The 27,236-nt window shown below is 51.5% G+C and overlaps 1 protein-coding gene across 1 annotated transcript; it reads right to left on the bottom strand.

Moving 5' to 3' along the window:
• Positions 1 to 1,593: 1,593 nt before the first annotated feature.
• Prx (periaxin) lies at positions 1,594 to 13,017 on the bottom strand. The gene is made up of 3 exons (XM_052763081.1): positions 12,537 to 13,017; positions 6,261 to 6,457; positions 1,594 to 5,735 (listed from the first exon to the last, which is right to left on the bottom strand). The coding sequence occupies exons 1-3, from the start codon at positions 12,718 to 12,720 to the stop codon at positions 1,947 to 1,949; spliced, it is 4,170 nt and encodes a 1,389-aa protein (XP_052619041.1). The 5' UTR covers positions 12,721 to 13,017; the 3' UTR covers positions 1,594 to 1,946.
• Positions 13,018 to 27,236: the final 14,219 nt, after the last annotated feature.

Raw genomic sequence — 27,236 nt, 5'->3', positions numbered from 1 at the left:
GATTCATCTCTAAGAAGCTTGACATTTTGGTAAGAAGTCAGGAGAAGGGAGAGAGAGGGAAAAGTAATCAGGGGAAGCCGAGGAAGGATTACTGGTGCTGAGCATGGAGGTGGAGGCAGGCGGATCTCTGTGAGTATGAAGCCAGCCTGGTCTACGGAGTGGGTTCCAGGACAGCCAGAGAAACTTAGTGAGAGCCTGCCTAAAGACAAAAAACAATGGGAGAGTCTACCACACGTGAAGATAATTCTTGTCAAGTGTGGTGGAGACAAAGGACTAGTGGCTTGTGTGGAGAGCCAGTTGGGAAAGAATGCTGGAGAGGTGAGAGCCCTTTGCTCTCACTTTTCATACTGGAAGTGTGTGTGCGTGTATGTGTGCGTGTATGTGTGCGTGTGTATGTGCGCGTGTGTGTATGTGCACATGTGTGTATGTGCGCGCGTGCCTGTGTGTGTGTGTATGTGTATGTGCGTGTGTGTGTGTGTGTATGTGCGTGTGCGTGTGTGTGTATGTGCGTGTGTGTGTGTGTATGTGCGTGTGTGTGTGTATGTGCGTGTGTGTGTGTGTGTGTGTGTGTGTGTGTGTGTGTGTGTGTGTGCGCGCGCTCACATTCGTGGCAGGCAGGGCAGAAGTGAGTCCTGTAGAAAAGACTTGGGGCTGGACTAGGAGTGTATGTCAGAGAGACCACTGAAGACAGTGGAGGTCTAGAAACTCCAGTGGGGAAAAGGCAAGGGAAAGGGTGGCCCCAGCCCGCAGGAGCTGAGGCCCATCCGTGTTGGGCGTTCTGGACCCTGGAACCCGATCCTAAGAGACAGCCAAGTGTTGGAAGCCGAGGCTCTGAAGCCTTGATTCCAAAGAAGGAACCAGGAGGAACTTCTTTGGGTGAGTGTACAGGGCTGTCAAACCAGACAGACAGGAAAGGGAGTGTGGAATCTGGCCAGGTGGCCTTGGTGGCGCAAGTCTGTAATTCTAACTAGTCTAGGAAGGCTGAGGCAGAACGATTGGAAACAAATGAAGGGCAGCTTGCTTTACAGAGCAAGATCAAAGCCAGCTTGAGAAACAGTGACAGCTGAAACTAAAAGTTAAGGGATTGGATGTAGCTCTGTTGGTGGAGTATTTGCCTAGCATGGATGAGGCCCTAAGCTGGATTCCCAGCACCACATAAAACCAGGCATATACCTCCAACCCCAGCTCTTGGGAGATAGTAGAGGCAGGCAGCAGAATCAAATATCAAGGCCATCCTTGGCTACATAGTTTGAGACTAGTCTGGTATATATGAGACTCTCTTTCAAAAAGAGGAAAATGAAAGCCAAAGGGGTCTGGGGAGATGGCTCAGTAGTAAGGAGCACTGGCTGCTCTTCCAGAGGACCTGGGTTCAATTCCCAGCACCCACACGGTGGCCCACAAGTGTCTGGAGTTTCTGTCCTCCACAGGCACTGGGCATACATATGATATACAGGCAAAACACACATACACATAAAATAATAAATTAAAAATGTTGTTTAAAAAGCTGGAGCTGCAGTTCTGGGGTAGGATACTTGCCTAGTATACATGAAGACCTTGAAGCTCAATTCCCAGGACATCAAAAGTAAAATAACATCTTGTTTATGGAAAGGGAAAGATGGACAAAAGTTCACTTGCAGAGGGCAGTGGGTCCCCCAGGAGAGCTCAACTAACATTGCATAAGCCTGTGGGGGAGCACAAATAAGAAGACCTTCACACACACACAGGAACCAGGACACATGGCAACTTTTGAATTATTTTATTCACAAAGCTTGGCGTGATATACAGGCACTTCTGCTAATGAGGTGGCACCGGCCACTGGCTCCTGCCTGAGTCAGTTGCCCACCGTGGAGCCCTCTGAGGATTAGTGCTAGTAATGTTACACACAAAATGGGGAGTTGGACTGGTGGGTGGGAAGGCAAGAGAGAAATCCACATCTGTCCAGGCCTTCAGATGGCAGCAGCCTGGGTTCCCTCAATCCTTGTGGAGCCTGGAGCTGCTGTTTCTGAAAACCCCACACTGGGCAATCGGACCCTGAATCCACCTTCTTCCCGGTCCCTACTCCCACTCCGGGCCTTGGGGCTTAACGACACCCTGGGAAAGCGGAATTTGGGTGACTTCTCCCCAACCGGGGACTTGGAGGTTGTTTCACCCTCCTGTCCCTTAGAGACCTTAGAAGGGGAAGCCAAGCCTACACGAGGTAATCGGACCCTGACCCGACCCCGGTGACCCGAAGCCCCTTCCCCACCACCCTCTTCCTCCTCCTCAGGGCTTGGAGAGCCTTCTCCAGAGACCAACTCACTTTGGCTGAAACCCACTCTGGGCAGCCTGAGCTTCGGACTCTTAGCCTTTTCTCCAACTTCTAATCCTTCCTTAGCCCTCACCAGACCAAACAGGGGCAGCCGAACCTTGAGTTTGTGTCCGGCATCCCCATCACCCTCTGCCACTCTGTACTCAGCGTGGCTACTCACTGGTGAAGTGAGTTCCACGTCAGGCAATGAGAGCTGGAAGGTGCGCTGGGCCCCGGGGTCCTGGTGCTCAGGACCCTCTCCTCTGCCTCCTGCTCCTAGCGTGGGCAACGTCAGCTTCAACACACCCTCACTCTTAGCGGCTTCACCAGCCTGGGCTTCATGGCTCAGCCCCACATCCAGCTCTAGCTGGGGCACTGTCACTGTGGGCATCTTAAAGATGCCCTCACCCACTAACAGATCACCTCCTGCCACCTGGGTTCCAGGCAGCTCCGGCATCACAGAGCCTGCTGTACCCTCTGCAGAAGGGGCTGTAATCTCAGCGCCTGCCTCCCGAAAGCTGGCCAGTTCTACCTGGGGCAGTGAGATGCCCAGTGTGGGCACCCTCAGCACTCCCTCCTGGCCCTCTGCAACCACCTGCTTAGTGCTAGACACCTGCAGGCCTGATGGTCTCACCCCACTGGCAACCCCCACTGCCTCCTGAGCTCCTGGTGTGACCAATTCCACCTCTGGGATCTTAAGCTGTGCAGCTATGGCCTCCAGTTTTTCCCCAGGGCTAACACGCCCATCCTCCACTTCTACTTCCTTCCCTCGGGACAGCCCAAAAGATGGCATCTTCAGCCTCGGCATCCTCACCTTCCCATCCCAGCCCCGGCCCTTTCCCTCAAGCTCAGCCTCCCCCGCCATTAGTACTTCAGCCTCAGAGTCCCGGCCTTTCACCCCAAACTTGGGCAGAGCAAACCTGGGCCCTTTGGGCTTGCTGTCAGCCCCTGCTACCTCCACTTTGCCTGAGGGCAGATGAGCATCCAGGCTGAGCTGTGGGATGGACAGGTCCAGGGCAGGCAGCAGCCCTGCTTCCCCAGCAACCTTTGCTTCTGCTTCGGTCCCCGCTCGAGCTTTGGGGAGTGAGATGGCAAACTTGGACACCTTCAGCTTGGTGGCTCGACCAGGCCTCTCCACCTCTGCCTTGGCCACTTTGGGCCCCGAAAGTCCAAATTTGGGCAGGGAGAACTTGGAAGTGGGTTTGACTTTCATTTCTACCATCTCTAGCTGCTCTTTCTCAACTGCAACCGTGGGCAGCTGTGGAGTTACAATCTCCACAGAGGGCACCCGGAAACCCACCTCTCCAACACCTGCTGCTACCCTGGAGCCCTCTGGCTTCTCCACTTTGCCTTCTTGGACTTGTCCTTCCAGGCCCAGGGCCCCAGGCAGGTCAAGCTCCACAGAGGGCAGAGAGAGGGAGGGGACACCAACACGGGCCACCTCACTGCCCACCTCTGGCTGCAAACAGGGAAGTGTCATGAGTTTACCTGGAACCTCAAGACCTGCCTCACTGGGCTTGCCCACCTTCCCCAACTTGGGCATGGTCATCTTGGGCAACTTGAAACTAAATTCAGTCCCTTCTGCCTGTTCCGCCCCTGCCGCTTTTCTCTGAACCTCAGGAACCGTGGACAACTTCATCTCTGGCACCTTGGGAAGCTGCACCTCTGGGACCTGTGACACTTGAAGTTCAGGCAGCTGAATGTCTGACACTTTGGGCAGCTGCAGCTCGGGGAGGTGGACATCAGGCACCGCCATCTCAGGCACTTTGGGGAGTTTTATTTCTGGAAGTTTCATTTCAGGAAGTTTCACATCAGGCACTTTCATCTCTGACACTTTGGGCAGCTGAACTTCTGGAAGTCGAACATCGGGCACGGCCATCTCAGGCATCTTAGGGAGCTTCATCTCTGACACTTTGGGCAGCTGAACTTCTGGAAGTCGAACATCGGGCACGGCCATCTCAGGCATCTTTGGGAGCTTCATCTCTGACACTTTGGGCAGCTGAACTTCTGGAAGTCGAACATCGGGCACGGCCATCTCAGGCATCTTAGGGAGCTTCATCTCTGACACTTTGGGCAGCTGAACTTCCGGAAGTCGTACATCAGGCACAGCCATCTCAGGCATCTTTGGGAGCTTCATCTCTGACACTTTGGGCAGCTGAACTTCCGGAAGTCTTACATCAGGCACAGCCATCTCAGGCACCTTCGGGAGCTTCATCTCTGGGAGCTTCATTTCGGGAACTTTTGGGAGCTGTACATCTGGAAGGTGTACATCAGGCACAGCCATCTCAGGCACCTTCGGGAGCTTCATCTCTGGGACTTTCATCTCAGGGACTTTGGGCAGCTGCACTTCTGGAAGGTGAACCTCGGGTACGGCCATCTCAGGGATCTTTGGAAGTTTCACCTCTGACATTTTGGGCAGCTGTACCTCGGGGAGTCGCACATCTGGAATGGCTGCCTCAGGCACTTTTGGGAGTTTGACATCAGGAACCTTGGGGAGCTTCACTTCGGGCCCTTTGGGTGCCTTGACCTCAGGCCCAGCCACACCAATGCCAAAAGAAGGCATCTTGAGGGTGGGGAGCTTCAGCTTGCTCTCAGCGACAGCTTCAGGGCCAGAGGGCCGGGGCTCCAGGAGAGAAAGCCCAAAGGTGGGCATTCGAAGTCTGGGACCCTTTGCTTTGGCCTCAGGGCTTCCCTTGACCTCCTTGGCTTCAGTAGCTTCCTTCCCTCGAACCCCAAAGCGGGGGAAACTGAGGCGGGGCATCTTCAGGGCCACCTCAGGTACCTCTCCCTGGGCCTCCACCTCTGTACCTGGCAAAGCCAGGTCCACTCCCACGGAAGGTGCTGCCACATCCAGGGTGGGGACCTTCACCACTGCAGCCCCTTCCTGGGTGTCCAGGCATGGAAGAGTGGGAAGAGGGGGTAAAGAGGGCAGGGTGGGGAGCTCCACTTGTGGAACCTGGATTCCGATGGCTGGGGGCTCCGCAGCTGGGGCAGCTGGGGCTCCTAACCCCAGGGTTGGCAGGTGAAGGGCAAAGCCGCTGGCTGACTCCGCTGACGGGGCTCCCTTGGGAGCTGGCACCTGAGCAACACCCACCTCGGCACTTGGCAGCCGGGGCCCGACTAGCTCTATCTGAGGGGCTGTGAACCCAGCTCCTGTGGCTACCTCAGCCTCTGCCTTGGCCTTCCTCGGGGGAGGAGCAGCCGCCGCCATTCGGGCTACCTGGGCCTCTTCAGCCACTTCTCGGACACGTAGCCGGGGCAGCTGGAGACGACGACGGGCTGGGGCAGCTGGGACAGGTCCCTTGGCAGCCTCGATTTTGAGACCCCGACGCAGTCGGGAGAACTTGGGTAGGGAGAACTCAACGTCGACAGGGGCCAAATCTGCAGGGGTCCCCAGGGCCCCCGGCACCATCTTCTTCTTCTTCACAGGGGACAGACTCTGGATGTTCTGAGGAGAGAGGAGAAAGGCAGGAGAGAGGAGGCTGTGGGACAGTGGGAGGCTGGGAGTGGACAGAAAAAACACCCCACCCAGCATTATACCAGGCTGGGGATGTATCCCCCAAAACACCATCCACCTTCCTGCCTATCACTTCCCGCCAGGGAGGCAATGACAGTATTTAGAATCTCATTGCAGAGATGGGGAAACTGGGACCCAGAAAGGAAAAGAAACTCGAGTCACTCAGTAACCCAACAGGCCTGAGGCTAGAATCTGGCCTTCCAGGAGGATTCCATGGATCCTAATCAGCCTGGTTCCCTCGGTGGGGATGGGTGTGAGCCTCCTTCTGATAGGCGCATCCTCCTCCCAGGGGGTGGAGTTTAGGAGCAGAGAACAAGGGGCAGAGGGCGGATTAGTGTTGGGTTAGTGACAAGACAAAGGGACAAACTGGGCCACCGTGTCAGGGAGTAGGATTTACGGCGCAGAGACCGGGTCGCTGGGGCAGTCCTGGGCCGGGACCCGGCTAAGCACGCGTACCAGCTTGGCCACTTTGGCCCGCGGGCCCTTCATCTCGAAGCCAGACACCGTCCCGGGCCGCAGCGCCAGGTCCCCCGTGGGCACAGTGCGCTTCAGGCAGAAGGAGACCTTGTAGGGCTCGGCGCATTGCAACAGGCGAAGCGCATCCTCATACTTGAAGTTCTCAAAGAACACGCGGGCACTCAGCAGCTGGTCCCCTGCAAGCAAGGGGGAGGTGGGCGGAGAGTGAGTGTCTCCTGACCCCTCCCACAGTGAGGCACACCCACTTCGTAGGAGCCAGCCAGTGAGGCCCAGGCCCAGATTTTGACCCTGCTCATCTTGGCCTCTGGCTTGAGAGAGGAAATCTCAAAGGTAAGGGCTCTAGGAACGAAGCAGGTTCCATTGGTTTTGGCCCCGCCCCTTTCCAGATTGAACCAGTCCACTCAGGCCTCTCCACCGTCTTATTCCATCCTCATCATTCAGAGGGTTCCTTGTGAGATCAGAATCAAAAAGTAACATCCACAGGGGTTTTGTGTAGTTCAGTTTACAATATATAGCGGAGGATGATCTTAAACCCCGGATCCTTCTGCCTCCACCTCAAGTGCTAAGATTACAGGCATCTGCCGCCATTACTAAAGTTGATAGCCTATATGGCAGTTCCTTGCCCTCTGTGAATGGTTCCTTCCCCATGTTCTTGAACTCATGAAAACACACTGTTGGAACTAGAGCTGTAGCTCTCCTATAGAGCATGCTTGCCTAGCATGAAGGATGTCCTGGGTTCAATCTCCAATACCACACATACATACAAAAGGCACACTGGCAGAGGATTCGGACCTTGAATTTTCTTTGTCTATGCACACTGGCCTCAAATGAGCAGAGATCCACTGTCTCCGCTTCCCAGGCGATGGAATTAAAGAAGTGTGTTGCCACCCTTGCTATCTTCCTGCATTTAATGATTGTCTGTGTGTATGTATGCCTTGTTTACGTGGGTGCTCTCCGAGGCCAAAAGAGGGCATCACATACTGACATGAGTGCTGGGAACTGAACTCAGTCCCCAGGAAGTGCAGCAAGCACTCTTAACCACGGAACCATCTCTGCGGCCCCTGTAACACTTTTTACTATGTGTGTTGTAATATTTATTTTATTTGTGTGTGGGTGTGGGTGTATGCTGGTACCCACAGAAGCCCGAAGAGAGCTTCAGATCTCCTAGAAATGGATTTACAGGTGGTTGTAAACTGCCCAGTGAAGGCGCTGGGAAACTGCTGGCTACAGTGTCTTAACCACTGAGCTATCTCTCCAGCCCTTGTTTTTTCGTTTTTTGTTTTCTGAAGCTGGGCTTTCTCTGTGTAGCTCAGGCTGGTCTTGATCTCTCTTTCACTATGAATCCAAGACTGGCCTCAAACTATCAATCCTTTTGCCTCAGTTTCCTGACTACTAGGATTATGGTGTCCCAGTTGGGAAATTTTGTAAAGCTTGTAAGATGTCTGCTTCCAGCTGGGTGATGGTGGCGGCAATACACGGCTTTAATTCCAGCACTGGGAGGCAGAAGCTGGAGGATCTCTGTGAGTTGGATGCCAGCTTGGTCTACAGAGAGAGGTCTACATCCAGGACTACACAGAGAAACCTAGTATTGAAGAAAAAAAAAAAGATGTCTGCTTCTAACATCCAAGTTTATATTTTATCCTTGAATACTCTCTTCCACACTTATAAAAGGTCCCCCAATCTCTTCAGGGAATTTTTTGGAGCACTAACTACCCCAGATATTAAAACTGTGAATATGCACATCTCATATAAATAGGTATAGTATTTGCATAAAACCTATACACATTCTCCCTGCACTTTAAACCGTCTCTAGGTGCCAGGCGTGGTGGCGCACACCTTTAATCCCAGCACTCTGGAGGCAGAGGCAGGTGGTCTCTGAGTCTGAGGCTAACCTGGTCTACAAAGCGAGTTCCAGGGCAACAAAAGCTACACGGAGAAACCCTGTCTCAAAAGAAAAAGGAAAAAAAAGAAGAGAAGCAGGGTCCTCTGGAAGAGTAACCAGTGCTCTTAGATGCTGAGCCAGCCCTCTGGCCTCAACTTTTTTTTTTTGGTTTTTCGAGACAGGGTTTCTCTGTGTAGCTTTGCGCCTTTCCTGGAACTCGCTTTGGAGACCAGGCTGGCCTCGAACTCACAGAGATCCGCCTGGCTCTGCCTCCCCAGTGCTGGGATTGAAGGCGTGCACCACCACCGCCCGGCAACTTTGTTTTTTAATGGTGCGGGAAATTGAATCCAGGACTAATGGTGCTAGAGATTGAACCCAAGGCCTTATGCATGCCGGACTAATGTTCTTCCACTGAGCCACACCGCTCGGCTCTTGCTGACTCTAGGCACGCTCTCTACCCCTCAGCCACAGCACTAGTCCTCTCCTCACTGTTTTTGAGATAGGATGTTGCTAAGTTGCCTGGGCAGACCTTTGAATTTCCATTCTCCTACCTCAGACTCTTAAACAGTTGTTTACTTTTTGAGACAAAGTTTCCCTACGTGGTCCAGGCTAACCATAAACTCAAGATTCTCTTCCCCTGGACTCCCAAGCACTGCTGGGATGACAGGCCAGCACCAGGCCCAGTTCCAGATTATGTCTGATACAGTGTAAATGCTATATAAATAGTTGTTCCTTTGTTTTTTAAAGATTTATTCATTCTTACTTTATGTGTATAAATACTTTGCCTCCATGTATGACAATGCAGAGGCCTGCTGTGGGATGGTCTGTATGTCAAATGTGTTGCTGATTGGTCAATAAATAAATCACTGATTGGCCCGTGGCCAGGCAGGAAGTATAGGCGGGACAAGGAGGAGAATAGAGCTGGGAAGTGGAAGGCTGAGTGGAGGAGACACTGCCAGCCGCCATCAGGACAAGGAAGATGTAAAGTACCAGTAAGCCACAAGCCACGTGGCAAGGTATAGATTAATAGAAATGGATTAATTTAAGCTGTAAGAACAGCTAGCAAGAAGCCTGCCATGGCCATACAGTTTGTAACCAATATAAGTCTCTGTGTTTACTTGATCAAGTCTGAGAGGCTGTGGGACTGGCGGATGAGAGAGATTTGTCCTGACTGTGGGCCAGGCAGGAAAACTCTAGCTACAGAGGCCAGAGGAGGACATGAGACCCCCTGGAAACAGTTGTAAGGGACAGTTGTCAGCCACCATGTTGGTGCTGGGAACTGAACCAAGGTTCTCTGCGTGACCAGCAAATGCTCTTAACTTCAGAGTCCCTTCTCTAGCCCCTCAGCTGTGTTGTCTAGGGAATAATGACGAGGGAAAAGTGCAGCCGTGTTCAGTATGACCCCGCCCCCACCACCCCCACCACCCACAAATATTTTCAGTCTCTGATTGGCTAAACTTTCTAGATGCAGAATTCGCAGGTGTGTAGGGTGGATTGTCTGTCCAGCTGTCCCTCCACACCTCCAGCCGGGTGGGCAAGAGACAGCTCCGATTTAAGAGGGCCAAAATTGATGGGTCTGGTGGTCGGTCATGCGTGCCTGTCATCCCAGCAACCCTTGGGAGGCTGGGGCAGGAGAATCTCGAATCTAAGGCTAGCCTGGATCACATGGGGAGACTCTGTCTCAAAAAATAAAACCAAGGGATTGGGGATTTAGCTCAGTGGTAGAGCGCTTGCCTAGCAAGCACAAGGCCCTGGGTTCAGTCCTCAGCTCCGGAAAATTAAAAACAAACAAACAAAAATAAATAAATAAATAAAAATAAAAAATAAAACCAAACAGTGAAGGCCACCTTTGCACAGCTTCCTGCGTGCAGCCCTTGAGAGCCAGGTGACTTTTCCTTCTTTTCCATTTCTATTTCTTTTGGATATTTCTCAGGGCCTGGGCATGCTTTCCCCGACAGCGTTTCCTCACTCTTTCTCTGAGGCTCCCCGACCCCTTTATCCACGGGCGTACTTACTAACCTCCATTGCTTTCTCGGACCCTAACTTAAAAGGCCTGGCATTCTCCCTTCCACTTCCTCCTCTCAGCAAATGCTAAGACTTACAGCTTGCTTGCTTTGGTGTTTTTCTCCCAGTCTGAAAATAAAATTATCCTTGAGTTTTAAAACAAACAACAACAAAAACTATGCACACCTTGTCTTTCTCCAAACAGGTATCAGCAGGCTACTCTATCCTCAGGTAAAAAAAAAAAAACTCCTGGGGAGTATTAGAGATGAAACCTAGGGCCTCATCCATGCTAGCCAAGTGCTCTACCACTGAGCTACAGCCTCACCTAAAAGTGATCCCTAGGAATATCTTTGAGGCCTCTCTCTCCATCGTACCCCACACTTAGATCCTGAATATCCGGGATCCAAATAGTTCTCTTCACTTCCAACAACTCCCCCTGTGGCCTGAGCACCCACCATCTCTCAGCAGCTCATCGAAGAGCCGTCTTGTAATTGATCTTGCTCCCGACACTGCCTCATACAGACTACTGTGAATGGAGCAGCTCGACAAGACACATCTCTTTGGGGTTGAGGATTTGCAAGCACAAGGCCCTGGGTTCCGTCCTCAGCTCCGGAAAAAAAAAAAAATGCCTCCCTGCCTTTCCTCTGCTTATGCGACAAAATGCCTCCCTGCCTTTCCTCTGCTTATGCCACAAAAGTCATAGTCCTTATGAGCCCTTCCCCTGACTTCTCACTAGTGTCTCCCCACTATATTGCAAGCTCCTCAGGTCTTGTTCACTGTTGTAGCCAAAGCACTAAGACCCTTTGTAAATAATTCTTATGGAGCAGGGATGTACTTCATTGGTAGAAAACTTGCCTAGAATCCACCACTGAGAGGTTGGGAGCACAGTTCAGTCACAGAGCACTAGTCTAGCAAGCCCAAAGCCCTGGGCTCTATCCCCAGTATGACAAAAATAAACACATACATTTTAAAAATAATTAATTTAAAAAGAATAATTATTATGTGCAATATATGTCAAATCAGCTTTATCCATATTTCTTAAAACATCTTTGATTTAATTATTTAATTAAGCTCTTCTCTCCACCTCAAGTTAACCCCACCCCTTTCCCCTGTCCCAATAACACATTAATTAGCACTTACATAGTGCTTACTGTGTGACACTTAGCTGTGTGCTGTTTTCAAAACCTGACTCATTTAAGCTACATAATAACCTCATGAGGTCAGTGCTAATTATTCCCATTTAAAGATGAAAATATGGAGACACAAAAATATCACGAGGGTTCTGGGAGTCCAACACAGGCAATGAACTGGCCTTAAATAATCACAGTGCCAGCTGGGCATGGTCACTCAGGCCTGTCATCCCAGCTACCCGGGAGGCTGAGGCAGAAGGATCAAAAGTTCAAGGCTAGCAAGAAGGCTCAGCGGTTAAGAAAAGTGCTCTCCAGAAGTGCTGGCTCACGCCTTTAATACCAACACTCAGGAGGCGGGGGCAGGTGAATCTCTGTGAGTTCCAGGCCAGCCTGGTCTACAAAGCGAGTTCCAGGATAGCCAGGGTTGTTACACAGAGAAATCATGTCTGGGGAAAAAAAAGAAAAAAGAAAAAGAAAAGAAAAGAAAAATGTGAGCGTGCGCTCTTCCAGAGGACCCATTTTTGTCCTGGCACCCACTTGGCCGCTCACAGGGGATCCCATGCCCTCTTCTGGCCTCCGGAGGTACAGCAGGTACAAGGCACACCGTCGTACTTGGAGGCAAACCATCCATACAAATAAAATAATATAATTATTTTTCAAGTTCAAGTCCAACCAGGCAACTTAGAAAGGCTCTCAAAAAGTTAAAAAGGAGTTGGAAAGCAGGGCATGGTGGTGCATGCCTGTAATCCTGACTCTTTGGGAGATGGAGTCAAGTCATCCATTGCTGTACGGCGAGTTCAGTGCGGGCCTGGGCTCCAGGAGGCCCTGACTCAATTTCCCGAGCCCCCTAAACAGTCAAGAGATGTCATTCAGTGGTAGAGTCCTTGCCTGGCATGCTTGAGGAGCTGGATTCAGGAAAAGAACACGGAAAGCCTCACCCCAGTCCCTTAACACCGCCTCCTGGCAAATGGGTCCAGTTTCAATTGCATCCCCGCCAGGACTCTGGGCATATACCTAACCACACCCACGCAGGTCAGTCCAGTCCCCACCATGCCACCAGGCCCCACCCCACCCCCGTCACGCCCTCGCCAGGCTCCCCACCCAAAGCAGATTCCTAACTCCGCCTCCGCAGATCAGCTCCGCCCCGCCCTCTCCAGGCCACGCCCCCAGTTTTGTCCCAGGCAGCTTAACTCCGTCGCGCAGACCCGCTCCGCCCCGCCCTCTCCAGGCCACGCCCACCTTCCTGCAAGCTGAGGCTCCTGGCCGCAGGTGAATCCTCGCGCAGCTCGCGGACGAAGATTCCTTCTTTGCCGCCGCCTGCTACGTTGATACCGCTGACTCCCGTCTGCGCCTCGGTCTCCACGATAATCTCCACCAACTCCGCTCGTCTCAGTTCCTGCGAGGGGCGGCGAGGGGTCGCCATGACGCTCCAGGACGGCTACTAGCCCAGAGCTCGCCATGGCGTTCCTTCTCTAGGACCCGCGGTGCTACCCTCCCTCTCCCTCTCCGGGAGGATCGGGGTCCAGAGGGACAAGGAGCGGGGCTGGAAAAGGAGGGGGAGGGTGGACGGGGCCAGATCATGGGGTGGAGCCGCTTGGAAGTGCCTAAGAGGCATCTTTGAGAGGCTTATTCATCTTTCTCCCTCCTTCCTTCTTCATTTTAAGACAGGACTCATGTAGCCCAGAGCTGCCTTGAACTCATTATGTAGACCAGGCTGGCCTGGAACTCACAGAGATCCACCCTCAAGTGCTGGAATTAAAGATGTGTACCACCATGCCCGACCTTTTTTAAAAAAATTGTGTGTGTGTGTGTGTGTGTGTGCAATCAATGTGCATATGCATATGGGTGCCTATGGCAGTCAGAGGAAGGCTTGGGGTCCTCTATAGCTGGAGTCACAGCCAATTAGCTGTGAGCAGTCCAATGGATGCTGGAAACTGAACTCTGGTCCACTGACCTGTCTCCCTCCTTGTTTGTTCATTTGTTTGTGGCAGGGTCTCATGAGGTTCTGGCTGGCCTGAAACACTGCATTCACCAAATTGGTCTTAAAGTCACAGTGATCTGCCTACCTCTGTCCCATGCTGATTACAGGTGTGCTCCACCATGCTCACCCCTGCCCTTTTCTGAAAGGGATTCCTTTGGCCTAGGCTGAGGTGGAGCTCAAGGCAGTCCAGCCTCAACCACCCAAGTCCTGGAATTAAAGGTATAAGACAAAAATGCCAACTCCAATATCCATATTCATATTCTAAAGACTTGGTGAGCCTTTATTAACTGCATACCTAGCCTAGAGAATTAACCCAATGGTAGAGGCAAGGCCTAGCATGCACAAGGTTCTGGGTTCCATTCCCAATAAAAACTAAACAAACAAACCAAAATACATATATAAAATATTCCACTTGATCGTAGTTATTCCTATAGAACAAGGGCATGCTTCTAAGAAAGGGAGGCACCCTGAAGCCATGCAAGATGGAAGAATAGGGTCTTGCCCCCTGTGGGTTTGAATGTATGTGAGAATGCTGTTGTGGACGTTCTAACCCGAGACATGCGTAACTCCCCCGGGAGAGGGAATCCAGTCACCACGGGGGATGCGTGGGTAATGAATGGTGTGACCACAGCAGAAGTGGCATCCGTGGTATTTCTGGCCCTTGTTCCGAAACACACTGGAGGGTTCACATCTGCTTCCCAGAAGGGGAAGCGAGAGATCTGATTCTGTCTAGGAAACCACTCTGCTGTGTGCATCTGGGGGTGCATGGTTTACTTTCTGGGCCTATCACTGTGCTGCGAGGTTGGGTAATATGGAAGGAGCCTCTGGTTGTGAACGAGCACAGATGGAAGGGACAAGTGTAAGGCATTGAGACCAGCCGGGACTGGCGCCCGTCCCAGAGCATGGACAGGGAAAAACAGGACTAGACTAGGTGCCCTACTGCAGGGGCCTCAGGGGACTAGGGCAGGGCAATATGGAACGTCAGAGTTGGAGTGGGCTCTGGGAACAGCGTGGTCCTTCCACTCCCCTCTGTCTCTTCCATCTTTTTTAGGAAGTCACAGGAAGGCAGTAAATCCTAGTCATTAAAGTACCTTACCTAATGCCACACAGCACATTAAACAAATATTCCATCCCAGGGCTCTACAGGCAACAACCCCCTTGCCTTTCCCCCTCAGCCTGAATGAGCCTCCTTTGTGAGTAGAGCCACCCAGTCCAGTACCCAACAGAAGAGGTTAAAACCGCTAACATTTAATCGAAAAGCAATTACAGTCACTGAGGCATTCCCTTGGTGCCAGACTGTGCAGATGGCCAAAATGTGAATCCTCAAAGTCCCCAGAGGTGGGGACCATTGGTCCATCTCAAATGAGGACGCTGGGGCTCAAAGTGGTTAGGTCACCTGCCTAGGGCTACACAGCAAAAGCAGTGTAGGACTGGACTTGCCCCTGTGGGTCCCCAAGGCCTCTACGCTGACCCTATACTTCCTCACCCCTTCCTTGCAGGGGGTATTTTGACTCAGGGTCCTACTCTGTAGTCCAGGTTGGCCTCAAACTCATAGTAGTCCTCCTGCTTCAGCCTCTTGAGTACAAATGCTGGGATCATAAGCATCTATCCATGTCTGGTTATGCTAGCTTCTTCTGATGAATTATTTCTGTTGGATTTTTTGTTTTTTGTTTTTCAAGACAAGGTCTCATGGCTCTGGTTGTCCTGAAATTCAGTATGGAAACCATGCTGGCCTTGAACTCACAGAGATCCACCAGCCTCTGCCTCTCAAGTGCTGGGATTAGAGGCCTATGCCACAAACCCAGCCATTTTCTAATTTAATTTTAAAAGATATGGGGAGAAAGAGCAAAAACAAAGATTTTCTGTTCGTTGATATTTTGCCTGCATGTGTGTCTGTGTGCTACACCGATTGGTGTCCATGGAGGTCAGAGGAGTGTGTCAGATCTCCTGGGACAGGAGTTGCAGATGGTTGTGGGGCCTGTGTGGGTGCTGGAAATTGAAACCGATCCTCTGGGAAAACAGTCAGTGCTCTTAACCACTGAGCCAGCTCTCCAGCCCCCTAGGCTCCTTTTAAAAGTTTTGTTTACATTCATTTATTTATGTATATGTATGTGTAGAGAGGTCAAAGGAATCGATTTTAGGAACTGGGTCTTTCCTTCTACTGTGTAGCTTCCAGAGATTGAACTCAGGTCATCAGGCTTGGCAGCAGAAACCTGTACCCACAGGGCCATCTGGCTGGCCCCTCTGCTGGGCTTCATCATCATCATCATCATCAGTGCCAAGGATTGAACCCAGGGCCTTGTATATGTTAAGGTACTCTACCACCAAGTGACACACATACACCCTTTTTTTAAACCTTTTTGAGACAGTCTGACTAAGTTGCCCAGGCTGAACTTGAACTTGGAATCCTCCGGTTTCATCCTTCCAAGTGCTAGAATGACAGGCCTGTGCCTCCAAGCCATGCACTCACTATTCATTCAACCCTTCATGATCCAAAGAATCAGCCTCTGTGAGGTTTTTGTTTTGTTTTGTTGAGACAGGATCCCAGTTCTGTAGCCCAGGATGACCTTGAACTTGGAAGTTAAGATGACAGGCATAAAAGCCACCACACCTATCTGGATGCCCCACACATTTACTATTATTGCCACCCTGGCCTGTGGACACCCACCTCAGCACTGCGGCTCCTGGCCTCCATAGCTCTGCAGAGAGTCGCCTGGGCCTCAGGCTCCTGTTTCCTCACCTCCTTCTGCTGTAGGACCAGCTTCAGCTCCTCATGGAGCAGCTGCCGCTGAGCCTGAGGGTACAAGACGGAGGTTTGAGGCATGGAGAGATCGTGGGATAGAGGTGGGGCTTGCCGGTGAAGTCAGAGCAAGCGTGGCATCAGGCAGACAGAGAGTAGGGCCCCTCACCGCTTCCTGGGTGCTGGTCTTTTCTCCTGAGAGGAGCCCCACTCGAGGTGATGCACAGCTGTAAGCAGGGATTTCAGGCTTCCTTTGAGGTCTTGCTGCCTGCCAAAGAGAGACAAAGAACCATGGGACACCAGACAGGCCCAGGGAAGACAGAGAAGGGTAGATGGGATCAGCCAGCACTCACCTGAGCGTCACCTCCAGCTCCCTGGGCCTCCTGGGTCCGGGGCTCTAGGAAGAACAACATACGCAATAGTATCACTTCCTGTGCCCCAGTGGCTTCCTGAGAGCCTGGCCCTGTACCCACTCTGGCAATTCTTTGTCCATAAATGCCATGTAGTTAGTTCCAGACCAGCCTGGGATACATAGAGACCCTGTCTCAAAAGAGTGAATGCAGAGCCAGGCCTGGTAGCACATACTTGTAACCCCACGGTGTCTGATTTATTCCCTGCTTATGGAGTCAAACCCAGACCTTTAGCATACAAGGCACCCATTCTACATTCCCAGCCCTTGCTTTGAGGTTTTTGTTTTGTTTTGTTTTGTCTTTTTTGTCTCTTGAGACAGGGTTTCTCCTGGCAGCCCTAGCTGTCCTGAAACTAGCTCTGTAGACCAGGCTGGCCTCGAACTCACAGAGATGTGGCTGTCTCTGCCTCCTGAGTGCTGCGGTTAAAGGCGTGCGCCGCCACCTCCCTGCTTGCTTTGTGTTTTGAGACATGCTCTCAGTACATGTTAGCCTCAAATTCTCTATGTAGTTGAAAATGACCTTGAACTCTTGATCTTCCCATTTTGCCTCCCGAATACTGGGGTTACAAGTATATGACAAACCGGGTGGTGGTGGTGCACGCCTGTAATCCCAGCACTCGGGAGGCAGAGGCAGGTGGATCTCTGTGAGTTCGAGGTCTACAGAGCGAGTTCCAGGACAGGCTCCAAAGTTACAGAGAAACCCTGTCTCGAAAAAACAAACAAAACCAAGTATATGACACTGGTTTGAGTTTACCGGACACCTGCTCTGCTTCTGAAAAATACGTCCTCTCAGAGAGGCCAAGAGAACTTGTGCCTGTGTGGGGCACACAACCCAAGAAGGCACAGAGCCGTCAGCCTCCAGCCAGGCCCTCCTGGGGGCATGGAGGAGGGGCCTGTCCCTGAGCTTGGCCCCCACCTGGCATGCCAGCCCGCCAACCCCTGCCACACAGGAAAAGGTCAGGCACATGCGGCACATTCCCTTACACAATGGCCCATCTGCTGTACCAGTCACATTCTGCCCCTGCCCACTCACCCACCCACCCACCAACCGCTGCACAATGGCCCTTCATAGCTCACCACTGAGGCAGAGGAGCTCAGTTGGTAGAGTGCTTGCCTGGCATGCACAAAGGTCCTGGGTTCAACCTCCCAGCTCTACATAAACCAGGCTCGGTGGTACACAAGTATAATCCCAGCACTTGGCAGGTGGAGGCAGGAGGATCAGACATTCAAGGTCATCCTTAGCTTCACGGGCCAGCCACATGAAACTGGGTATCAAAAACAGCAAACTTGCCGGGCGGTGGTGGCGCACGCCTTTAATCCCAGCACTCGGGAGGCAGAGCCAGGCGAATCTCTGTGAGTTCGAGGCCAGCCTGGTCTCCAAAGCGAGTACCAGGAAAGGCGCAAAGCTACACAGAGAAACCCTGTCTCGGAAAAAAAAAAAAAAAAAAAAAAACAGCAAACTTAGCCCACAATTGGCCGGCTTAGACAAACCTGAAACACACACACACACACACACACACACACACACAGAGTCTGAGGGCTCCTATCAGCGACTCCCAAGGATCTTAGATTCTGTGTCCAAGCCCAGCCTCCCTTGTGAGCCCTCAACTCCTGCACAGAAGTTGAAGACCTCCCCTACGGTGGCTTCCCTGTGAAATAGGCCCTGTGCGGGCAACCACAGACCTGGAATTCACCCTGAATATGCTAGTTGCAAAGTCAGATATCAAGGCTCGGACAGAAGAAGTTACCTGTTTAGGGTCGAATAGCAGGATGAGGCAGAGTAAAGACCTGTGCCTTTAACCTCTGCTCTCTTCCTAACTTGCAATGCCCAGGCCCAAGCTGCAGAGCCACTGGCAATAGCTGAGGTGGGCCAGAGGAGTCTAATTAAATAAACCCCAGAGGGACCTTGTTAGTGCCAGGCCTGGCCTAGGCAGCCTCATGGGCCCCATCTTACTGGCAAGTAAGGGAAAGTTGAAGACAGAATGTCATACACTGGGTGTGGTCGAAGAATCCTGTAATCAAACAGGACTATACGTTAGAAGGCAGCCTGGGCTACATGAGACTGTGTCTCAAAAATACTTGAAACATCAGGAATGTTAGGCAGAAAGAGTTATAGTTTATGGCCAGTCTGGAATACATAGTGCGTTCTGGGTCAGCCTGGGCTACAGCATGTGATCCTGTCTGGGAAAAAAAAAAAAAAAAAATCATCCAAATCCAAACGAGAGTCAATAAGGTTTGTGGGGAACCTGGGCCTGGCACGGTGCCAGACACCAAGGAGCATGGTATAGGCCACATTCTCCTTGCTCTGGGCCCAGGCAGTGAGGCTACACAGGAACGTGACACAGGAAGCCTAGGCAGAGCAGGGACAAGACAGTGCCCTCCCTCCCTCTTCATCTTGGCCCGGAACAGCTGCCCAGCCCAGGTTATATTTAGGCCACTGAGCCCTTCCTGAGCCACATGCCCAGCTCCTGGGCAGGGGTGAGGGCAGCTTCCGAGGGAAATGCACCCTCCACGGGCACTCTTTGTTCTCAGACCTGCCCATCCCACTAGGTAAGGAAGTTGGGGACAGGCTTCCTGGGAGTCCCTGGTATATGTCACAGGAAGAGGGAATGGGGTCCTCCTGGTGAATTGTGGCCAGGCAGAACTTTCTGGATGTCAACAGCTCATTTCTTGAGGCACCACCCTAGCATATGCCTGAAATCCTTCCAAACGTTTCAAGGACCCTGTTTCTTGAGCATTTACTATGCGTTAAGGTATAGAAATAAAGTCTTAGCCAGACAGTGGTGGCACACACCTTTTTTTTTTGTTTTTGTTTTTGTTTTTTTGTTTTTCGAGACAGGGTTTCTCTGTGTAGCTTTGCGCCTGTCCTGGAACTCACTTGGTAGCCCAGGCTGGCCTCGAACTCACAGAGATCCGCCTGGCTCTGCCTCCCGAGTGCTGGGATTAAAGGCGTGCGCCACCACCGCCCGGCTGGCACACACCTTTTAATCTCAGTATTCAGGGGCAAAAGCAGGAAGACCTCTGAGTTCAAGGCTAGCCTTGTCTACAGAGTGAGTTCCAAGACAGCCAGGGATACACAAAGAAACCCTGTCTCAAAAAATAAAACAAGCCGGGCGGTGGTGGCGCACGCCTTTAATCCCAGCACTCGGGAGGCAGAGCCAGGCGGATCTCTGTGAGTTCGAGGCCAACCTGGTCTACAGAGCGAGTTCCAGGACAGGCGCAAAGCTACACAGAGAAACCCTGTCTCGAAAAACCAAAAAAAAAAAAAAAAAAAAACCAAAAAGATTTATATATGTATATATGTCTTTTTTTAAATGCTGGGCATTGAACCCAGAGCCTCATGGTTGCTGGCCAAGCATTCTACTACTGAGATATGAGCTACCTCCGAGCCCTCTACATTTCTTTGTTTTTTTTTTTGGGGGGGGGCAGGATCTCACTTACCTCAGGCTAGCCCGATCCTCCTTCTTCTACCTCACTGGTGCTGGAATGACAGGCTCAACCACACCAGGTTTCATAGGATGCTAGAGACCAAGCCCTTGGCCTTCTGCACACTAGGCCGAGCATTCGACCAACTGATCTATGTTCTCCAACATATCCCAGCCTTCCTTTTCCCCTTCATTTTGAGGCAGGGTCACACTAAGTTGTCTAGGCTGGCCTTGAAGTGGGTATGACAGATCCATACCACCAGGCCTACATCTATTTGTCCATTTTATATGCTGTTCAAGCCCTTAGTGTGGCTAGGAGGCAGACACCGTCATATGGACTACGGCCCAGCTAAGGATTCTGTCCTCCTTGGCTCCCTGCCCCCAGGAGCTGCCCCATGTGACTCTGCCCACTCAGAGCCTTGACTTCCCTAAGCCACCTGTGATCTGCTGCCCTCAGCAATGGAAGCTAGGCCGGGTCCAGCTCATCCTGGCCCCAGCTCATCCTGGCCCCTGGGCACTATCTAAGGCCATTTAATGCGGCTGGGAGGAGATGCCTAGGTAGTGCAGCCTGTGGCCCCTTAGGTTGTCCCAGCTCCAGTATTAAGTCTGAGTACATGGAAAAAATCCTTCTTTTGGGGGGCCTCAGTTTCTTAACTGTAAGATGTATGTACCCAATAAAAGTAGCTTCATGGGCATGGTGCCAGCCTGCAATCCCAGCACTTGGGAAGTTAAGATTGGAGGATTGTGAGTTGGAGGCCAGCCTGGGCTATTCTGTGAGTTCAAAGCCAGCCAGTCTGTCTTCAATACACACACACACACACTCCACAGACACACACAGTAGGTTCGAAAGTTTGAGCCAACAGATACTTTGAATATTCCTTATATATGGTAAGTGCTCAGCTAATATAAACTAGTTTCTGGCAACAACAGAGAGTGCAGAGGGAGGGGGCTATACATCTGTTTCTCAGATTCATCCATGTTTGTATGTTTGAGACAGTGTTTCCTGGTAGTCCAGGCTGGCTTCACACTCCCTATATAGCTGAGAATGCCCTTGAACTGCTGTCTTTCTCCACCTCTAAGTGCTGGGGTTACAAGCATGAACCACTACACGTGTCTTCCATACCCAGACTTTGCACCACAGCATCCCCAAGTTCCTCTGAACCAACGGGGAACTTAAAGTTGAGGCACCAGCTTTAGCTTGAGTCCAGCCTCCTACCAATGGGGTAGTGCTACCTCTCCAGCACCCATTTTCAAAGACCAAGAGCTTTTCCCCAGCAATTCACACACTCCCCCAGCCAGGCGAGAGAGCCTCCATCTGCCCATCTTACGGATGGCAAAGTGGAGACAAAGGTTGAAGTCTCCTCCCTAAAGCTGCCCAGCCAGTTGTGCACACCCGGGACTCACGGGACTAAAACAAGAAGGGTGGTCAGGAGTCCAGCCTGAGCTATATAGAAAGACCCTGAGAGCCGGGCGGTGGTGGCGCACGCCTTTAATCCCAGCACTCGGGAGGCAGAGCCAGGCGAATCTCTGTGAGTTCCAGTCCAGCCTGGTCTACAGAGTGAGATCCAGGACAGGCTCCAAAGCTACACAGAGAAACCTTGTCTCGGAGAAAAAAACCAAAAAAAAAAAAAAAAAAAAAAAGAAGGAAGGGTTACAGAGGAAGGAGGCCAGCTTGTAGAGCTGTGCCTAGCATGCATGCAGCCCTGCATTCCATCTCCAGCACCACAGACACTCAGCATGGTGGTGCGTGCCTGCGGTCCCAGCACTTGGGAGCTGCAAGCAGGAGACCCAGAAGTCCAAACGTAGCCTCAGCTTTATAACTTGGAGGCCAGCCTGGACTACCTGAGATCAAAGACCACCCCCCATCCTGAGGAGAAGATAGGATTTGAACCCAAAGCCCATGATTTTAACTCCTCTGTCACTCTCCTCTCCCAGCCCTCCCAGAACCCTAGGTTGTGGTCCCAGGGCTACTCAGCCTGGCCAGCTGATTCTTTCTGATTGTTTCTTACCGTTGAGCCTCCAGACACCTGCAGAGCTCCTGGTCCGTCTGTCCAGCCCCAGCCTTGGGCTGGGAGGGTAAAGGAATGGGAAGGGGGAGGAGGAGGGGGGAGCTTGGCCATTGGCTCCCTTGCTGTGATGTCACCAGAGGGTGGGTGGTGGGGAACAAACATCCCCTTCTCTGGGCTACATCCTTCTGCAAGGGGGTGGGGATATGGAAACACCAACCCCTCCCTTGCCAGAGCCTAGACCTCCACCCCAGCCCTGGCTCAAGAATTTGCATACCAGCCCCACTAGGAGACTCAGCACCCCACCCAAACCATCTCTGGCTCCTGGACCCCGGCCTAGCCCACATAGTCCCTGAAACTCTCAAGACAACCTCCTCCACCCTCTCCCTGATACTGTGGGTTCAAATCCCAGCTCAGGCACTCCTGGCTGTGGGAACTTCAGCAATCACAGGGCATCTCTGGGCCTCGATGTCTTTGTCTTTGAAATACGGGTGGGAAGAATGCTTACCTCTGAATGTTGTCATGGAGTCAAATGGGTTTTAAAACCTAAGTTGGGGGCCAGTGAGACTGCTCAGCAGATGAAGGCCCTGGCCATTAAGCTCGAGGACCTGAATTCTGTCCCTGGGCCCACATGATGGGAAGAACCAACACATGCAAATTGTCCTCTGACTTACACACACACACGCACATACCCTGTGACACATATGCACACACAAATAAATTTAGTTGAAAAAAGAAAAATTACGAACTAAGGCAAGGACTGGAGAGAGAGAGCTCAGCAGGTAAGATCGTTTGCAGTTTTTCCAGAGGACCCAAGTGTGGTTGGGAGCCTTACAACCGCTAGTGACTTCATTTCTGGTGTATCCAATACCTCTGGCCTCGTCAGCCATCTATCTGTGCTCTCGGATCCACATGCACACATAATTAAGACTAATAAAAACACATACTTAAGAAAAAAAAAGACGCACACCTTTAATCCTAGCGCTCGGGAGTTCGAGGCCAGCCTGGTCTACAGAGTGAATTCTAGGTCAGCCAGAGCTACATAGTGAGACCCTGTCTCTGAAACACTCACAAAAGTGTTTTATATAAATAAAACATAAAATATAAAAAAATACACACAAAAAAAATAAATGGCTTTTGTTGTTGTTTTTCGAGGTCTCTTTGCGTAGCCCTTGGCTACTTACTGCATTTGAGGCCAGGCTCAAGAGATAAGATCTCAAAAAACACAAACAACAGCAACAAAAATAAGAGGACTAGATAAGCCTCTCCGGGGAGGAAGAGACAGAGCTTTGAACCTTTATCATAGACTGGGCACAGTAGAACTCCAGTTTATTGTTTAATAAAATCACTGCTTAAGGTGATCCTTTCTGTATCCCAAGTTATATGCTGGGGTCCAGCGCTTTGCCTCTGCCTCAGGGCGGGCTCATTATGTTCAGTTTGTAACTACCCAAGGAGGAGATGATGGAGCTGACTCCAACCTCAGTCCTCTGGCTTTCCAACTCACAGATGAGATTGAAGAAGGACAGTAACTTTCAAAAGATCACACACAGCAACAACTGTATCACACACTTAAAGCCAAGCCGGCCCAGCTCTCAAACCAATTCCTCAAGGCCTTACCCCCAACTCCATTGACCCCTGGCCCCGCCCCCAGCTGCCCTGACTCACCAGACCCCCGGGCGTGGCAGAGGAAACACAGATACCCCCACATGCCTCTGTCACCCACAAAGCTGATGCCTCAGATGCTCTCAGCTCTCTGAGCTAAGGACTAGAGCTGGGGCCAGGCTGAGGCTGGGGGATTACCCCCAAAGCTATAGTCAGCAGCTTCTGGGCCATTGTCCATCCAGGTCCCAGGGCTGCACCCTGGTCCCTCACACTGGCTTGGGTGGCCTCTCTGTGGACCCTCCTGTCAACCCATATGGAGGGACTGGGCCCATGCTGAGGGTATGGGGTCAAGAACAGGGTGGCAGGATCCTAGCATGCTGGGGCCACCCCCTTCCTCTGTGAAATGCCCCCTGCCCACTCTGAGCCACCAGGGGAGGCTGGAATGTGCTGAGCTCTGGGAAATGCCTTCCAGCTCTGGCAGGCACCAAGCAACAGGGTGTGGCCAGAATCTAGCCAGCACCATCCTGGAAACAAGGGGGTGGCTGCTGATGAGCAGAAGACCCTCACCTAACTGTACCCTCTCTTTCATGTAGTCATAGAAACACCCAAACATACGTTTGTTTGTGTATTTATACCAGAAGCATTCACTGTGGCAGATGTGGCCACAGATATCTACAACACCAGAACTTAGGAGGTGAAGACAGGAAGATACGGAGTTCAAGATCATCCTGAGCTACATTCTGAGTTTAAGGCCAGCCTGGGCTACATGAAACCCTGTATCAAAAACCAAAACAACCAACAAAAATGAAAGAAGTTAGGACATGCTGTCCTCTCCATTTCTCTCAGAAAACGGAGCTCCCTCAGGGCATTACTATGTAGCCCTGGCTGGCCTGGAACTCAATATTTAGACCAGGCTGGCTCAGACTCAGAGACCTACCTGCCTTGGCGACTAGTGCTGCAGTTAAAAGTGTATGCCACCATGTCCAGCTTCACCACTTCCCTCAAGTTTTTCTTTGTTGTTGTTGCTGTTTGGTTTTGTTTTTCAAGACAGAGTTTCTCTGTGTGTAGCCCTGGCTGTTCTGGAACTCACTCTGTAGACCAGGCTGGCCTCGAACTCACAGAGGTCTGCCTGCCTCTGCCTCCTGAGTGCTGGGATTAAAGGCATGCGCCACCACTGCCCGGCTTCCCTCAAACTCTAAAAAAATGTGTATTTATTATTGTTATATGTAGGTATTGTTGTCGGTGGTGGTGGTGGTGACAGTGGTGGTGGTGGTGGTAGTGGTGTGTGTGTGTGTGTGTGTGTGTGTGTGTGTGTGTGTGTGTGTATGTGTGTACACCACAGTGTTCATGTGGAAATCACAGAACAACATTCAGAAATGCGTTCTCTTCTCCTGCAGATTCCAGGGACCAAACTCAGGCCATTAGGCTTGATGATAAGTGCCTTTACTTGCTGAACCATCTCAGGAGACTTAGATCACCTTTCTCCATCTCAGACAAGAGCATTTAGTCTTTCTTAGAGACTGTAACCCAGGCTGGCCTTGAAATGAATGGTGAGACTCTTGTCTTTGCCTGTGGAGTCCTGGGATGACAGCTGTACAGGTCATGCCAGGCTTCAAATATTTCTGCAAACACCTCCCCCAGCTTCCCTGTGGTAATAATGATGGAACCCAGGCCCTTAAAATGCTAGGTTGGCACTCTATCACTGAGCTTCCGCCCCTCCCTCACTAGGGGATTTTAGGCAGGTGCTCGGCTGTTGAGTCCTGCCAGTAGCCCTTAGCATTCTGTCTTTTAGCTAATAGACATGGTGCTAACGGTGTGCTCCATCACTCACATTAAAGTTCCAGTACTATAGAGACTGGGGCAGGTACATCACTTGGCCAAGTCTAGGGGTTAGAGACCAATCTGGGCAACACAGTAAGATCCTATATCAACCAAAAATAAAATAAACAACAACAACAAAGCAGGCAACAATAGAAAGCCTTGTTTTGATCCCCAGGACCCATTTAGTTGAAGGCAAGAACTAACCATTGCAAGTTGTCCTCCGACCTCCACATGCACGCCATGACACTTATGTACCCTCCCCAATAAAGAAAGTGTAAGTGTAAAAAAGTAAAGACTTCATGTCAGTCGACATTTTTGTTGTTGGCTTGCTTTTTGAGATAGGGTCTCTGTCAGCGAAGGCTTTCCTTGAATTCACTGTGTAGCCCAGGCTAGCCTCCAGACCATAGCAATCCTCCTGCTTCAGCCTCCAACATGGAAATTCTGGGACTACAGTCACGAGCCACCACATCCAGGTGTTTACCTGCTTCTGAGTGAGGGGTTTGCTATGGAGCTCAGGCTGGCTTTGACCTTGTGACCCTTCTGTCTCAGCCTCCTGGGAGTCCTGGGATTATCGTGCTGGTGGTGTCTGTCCATCTTTCCTACATGGTCTTTCCTGCCTTGCTGTGACTCATGAATGATGTCTCTGTGTCTGTCTTGGTCTTGGTCCTTCATGTCTGTCCTTATGCCTATTTCCTTTTTTGTTTCCTTTCCATTTCTGTCTGTATGTCTTCCTCTCTCTGTGTTTCGTTTTCTCTAACCCAAGAGGTGTGGTCATGGGAAGCTGAGTTTATGGGGGTGGCATCAGCCCAGGCCACCTCCGTAAACACAGGACATCCTGTGGGACGGAAGGGGATGTAGAGAGGTAGAAGTGGCCCTCCTGGGACCACCCTCTCCGGACCCAGCCTGAGCCATGCAGTATCCTAATGACCAGTTCAATCCAGGGACACAAACGTCTCGCTCATCCCTCACATCAGGCCCTTTCCTCCCCGCTGTCTCTGGAGTTCAGTCCCAGGGACCCAATGCCTTTTCCTTGGTGTTCATAACCTCCTCACACACAGTGTCCCTCCATGGGTTCGGCACCAACCCCAGGCCTACTCCTGGTACTTACTCTTCTAGGTGACCCTACTCTCCCCTAGCAGCTCCATCCTACAGCGGGCACCATGGTGTCCCTTTGTCCCTACGGCTGCTCCACTCCTCCCTAAGGTCCCGACTGCGGGCTCCTGAGTTCCAGGGTGACCTCACACCCCGTGTCCACCTGCAGCTGGCAGCATTCGATACAGCAATTATTGGCTCCCCAGTATTTTCACAGAAAAGTTCCTGCTTGTGCCCGTGTGCTCTGGCCCCTCCCTGCCTCCCTCTTGTCTGAGTCTCATCATTGAATTTACAGCTTTTCTTCATTGTTCTAGCCAAACTCAGCTGCTTAGAGACCCCTGAAAACATAAGATCCATCATTTCTCAGCCCCTATACATGCTGTTCTCTTCCTCTCTCGAGAGAGAGCAACAACGCTCTAACTATTCCAATTTACAGAGAACTAGATGGCTCAAAAAAGCTAGGTCACTCAGCCCCAAAGTGGAGAAGTTAGGACTTAAACCCAGGTGGGAGCCAGGTCTTTGTGGTGCAGGTCTGTAATTCCAACGAGTTGAGAGGTTGAGGCGGGAAGATCAAGAGTTTGAGGGCAGCCTAGACTGCAAACTGAAAGGCAAAGCCGGGCGTGGCGGCATGCACCTATAATGTCAGCACTCAGGAGGCAGAGACTGGCAGATGCCTGACTCTGAAGTCACTGTGGTCTACATAGTTCCAGAACAGCCAGGGCTACACAGAGAGACCCTGTCTCAAGGAGGGGGGAGGGGGGGCATGGGAGGCTGGGAGGATGGCGCAGTGGTAAAGGGCTTATCGGAGCCCTAAGCTAGTCCCCACCACCACCACAAACAAATGGAAAAACAGACCAAGTGGT

Source organism: Peromyscus californicus, unplaced genomic scaffold (assembly GCF_007827085.1).
Source record: "Peromyscus californicus insignis strain IS unplaced genomic scaffold, ASM782708v3 Scaffold_4__1_contigs__length_199733344, whole genome shotgun sequence".
Lineage (NCBI taxonomy): Eukaryota > Metazoa > Chordata > Mammalia > Rodentia > Cricetidae > Peromyscus > Peromyscus californicus.
This window is presented reverse-complemented; position numbering and strand designations above follow the sequence as displayed.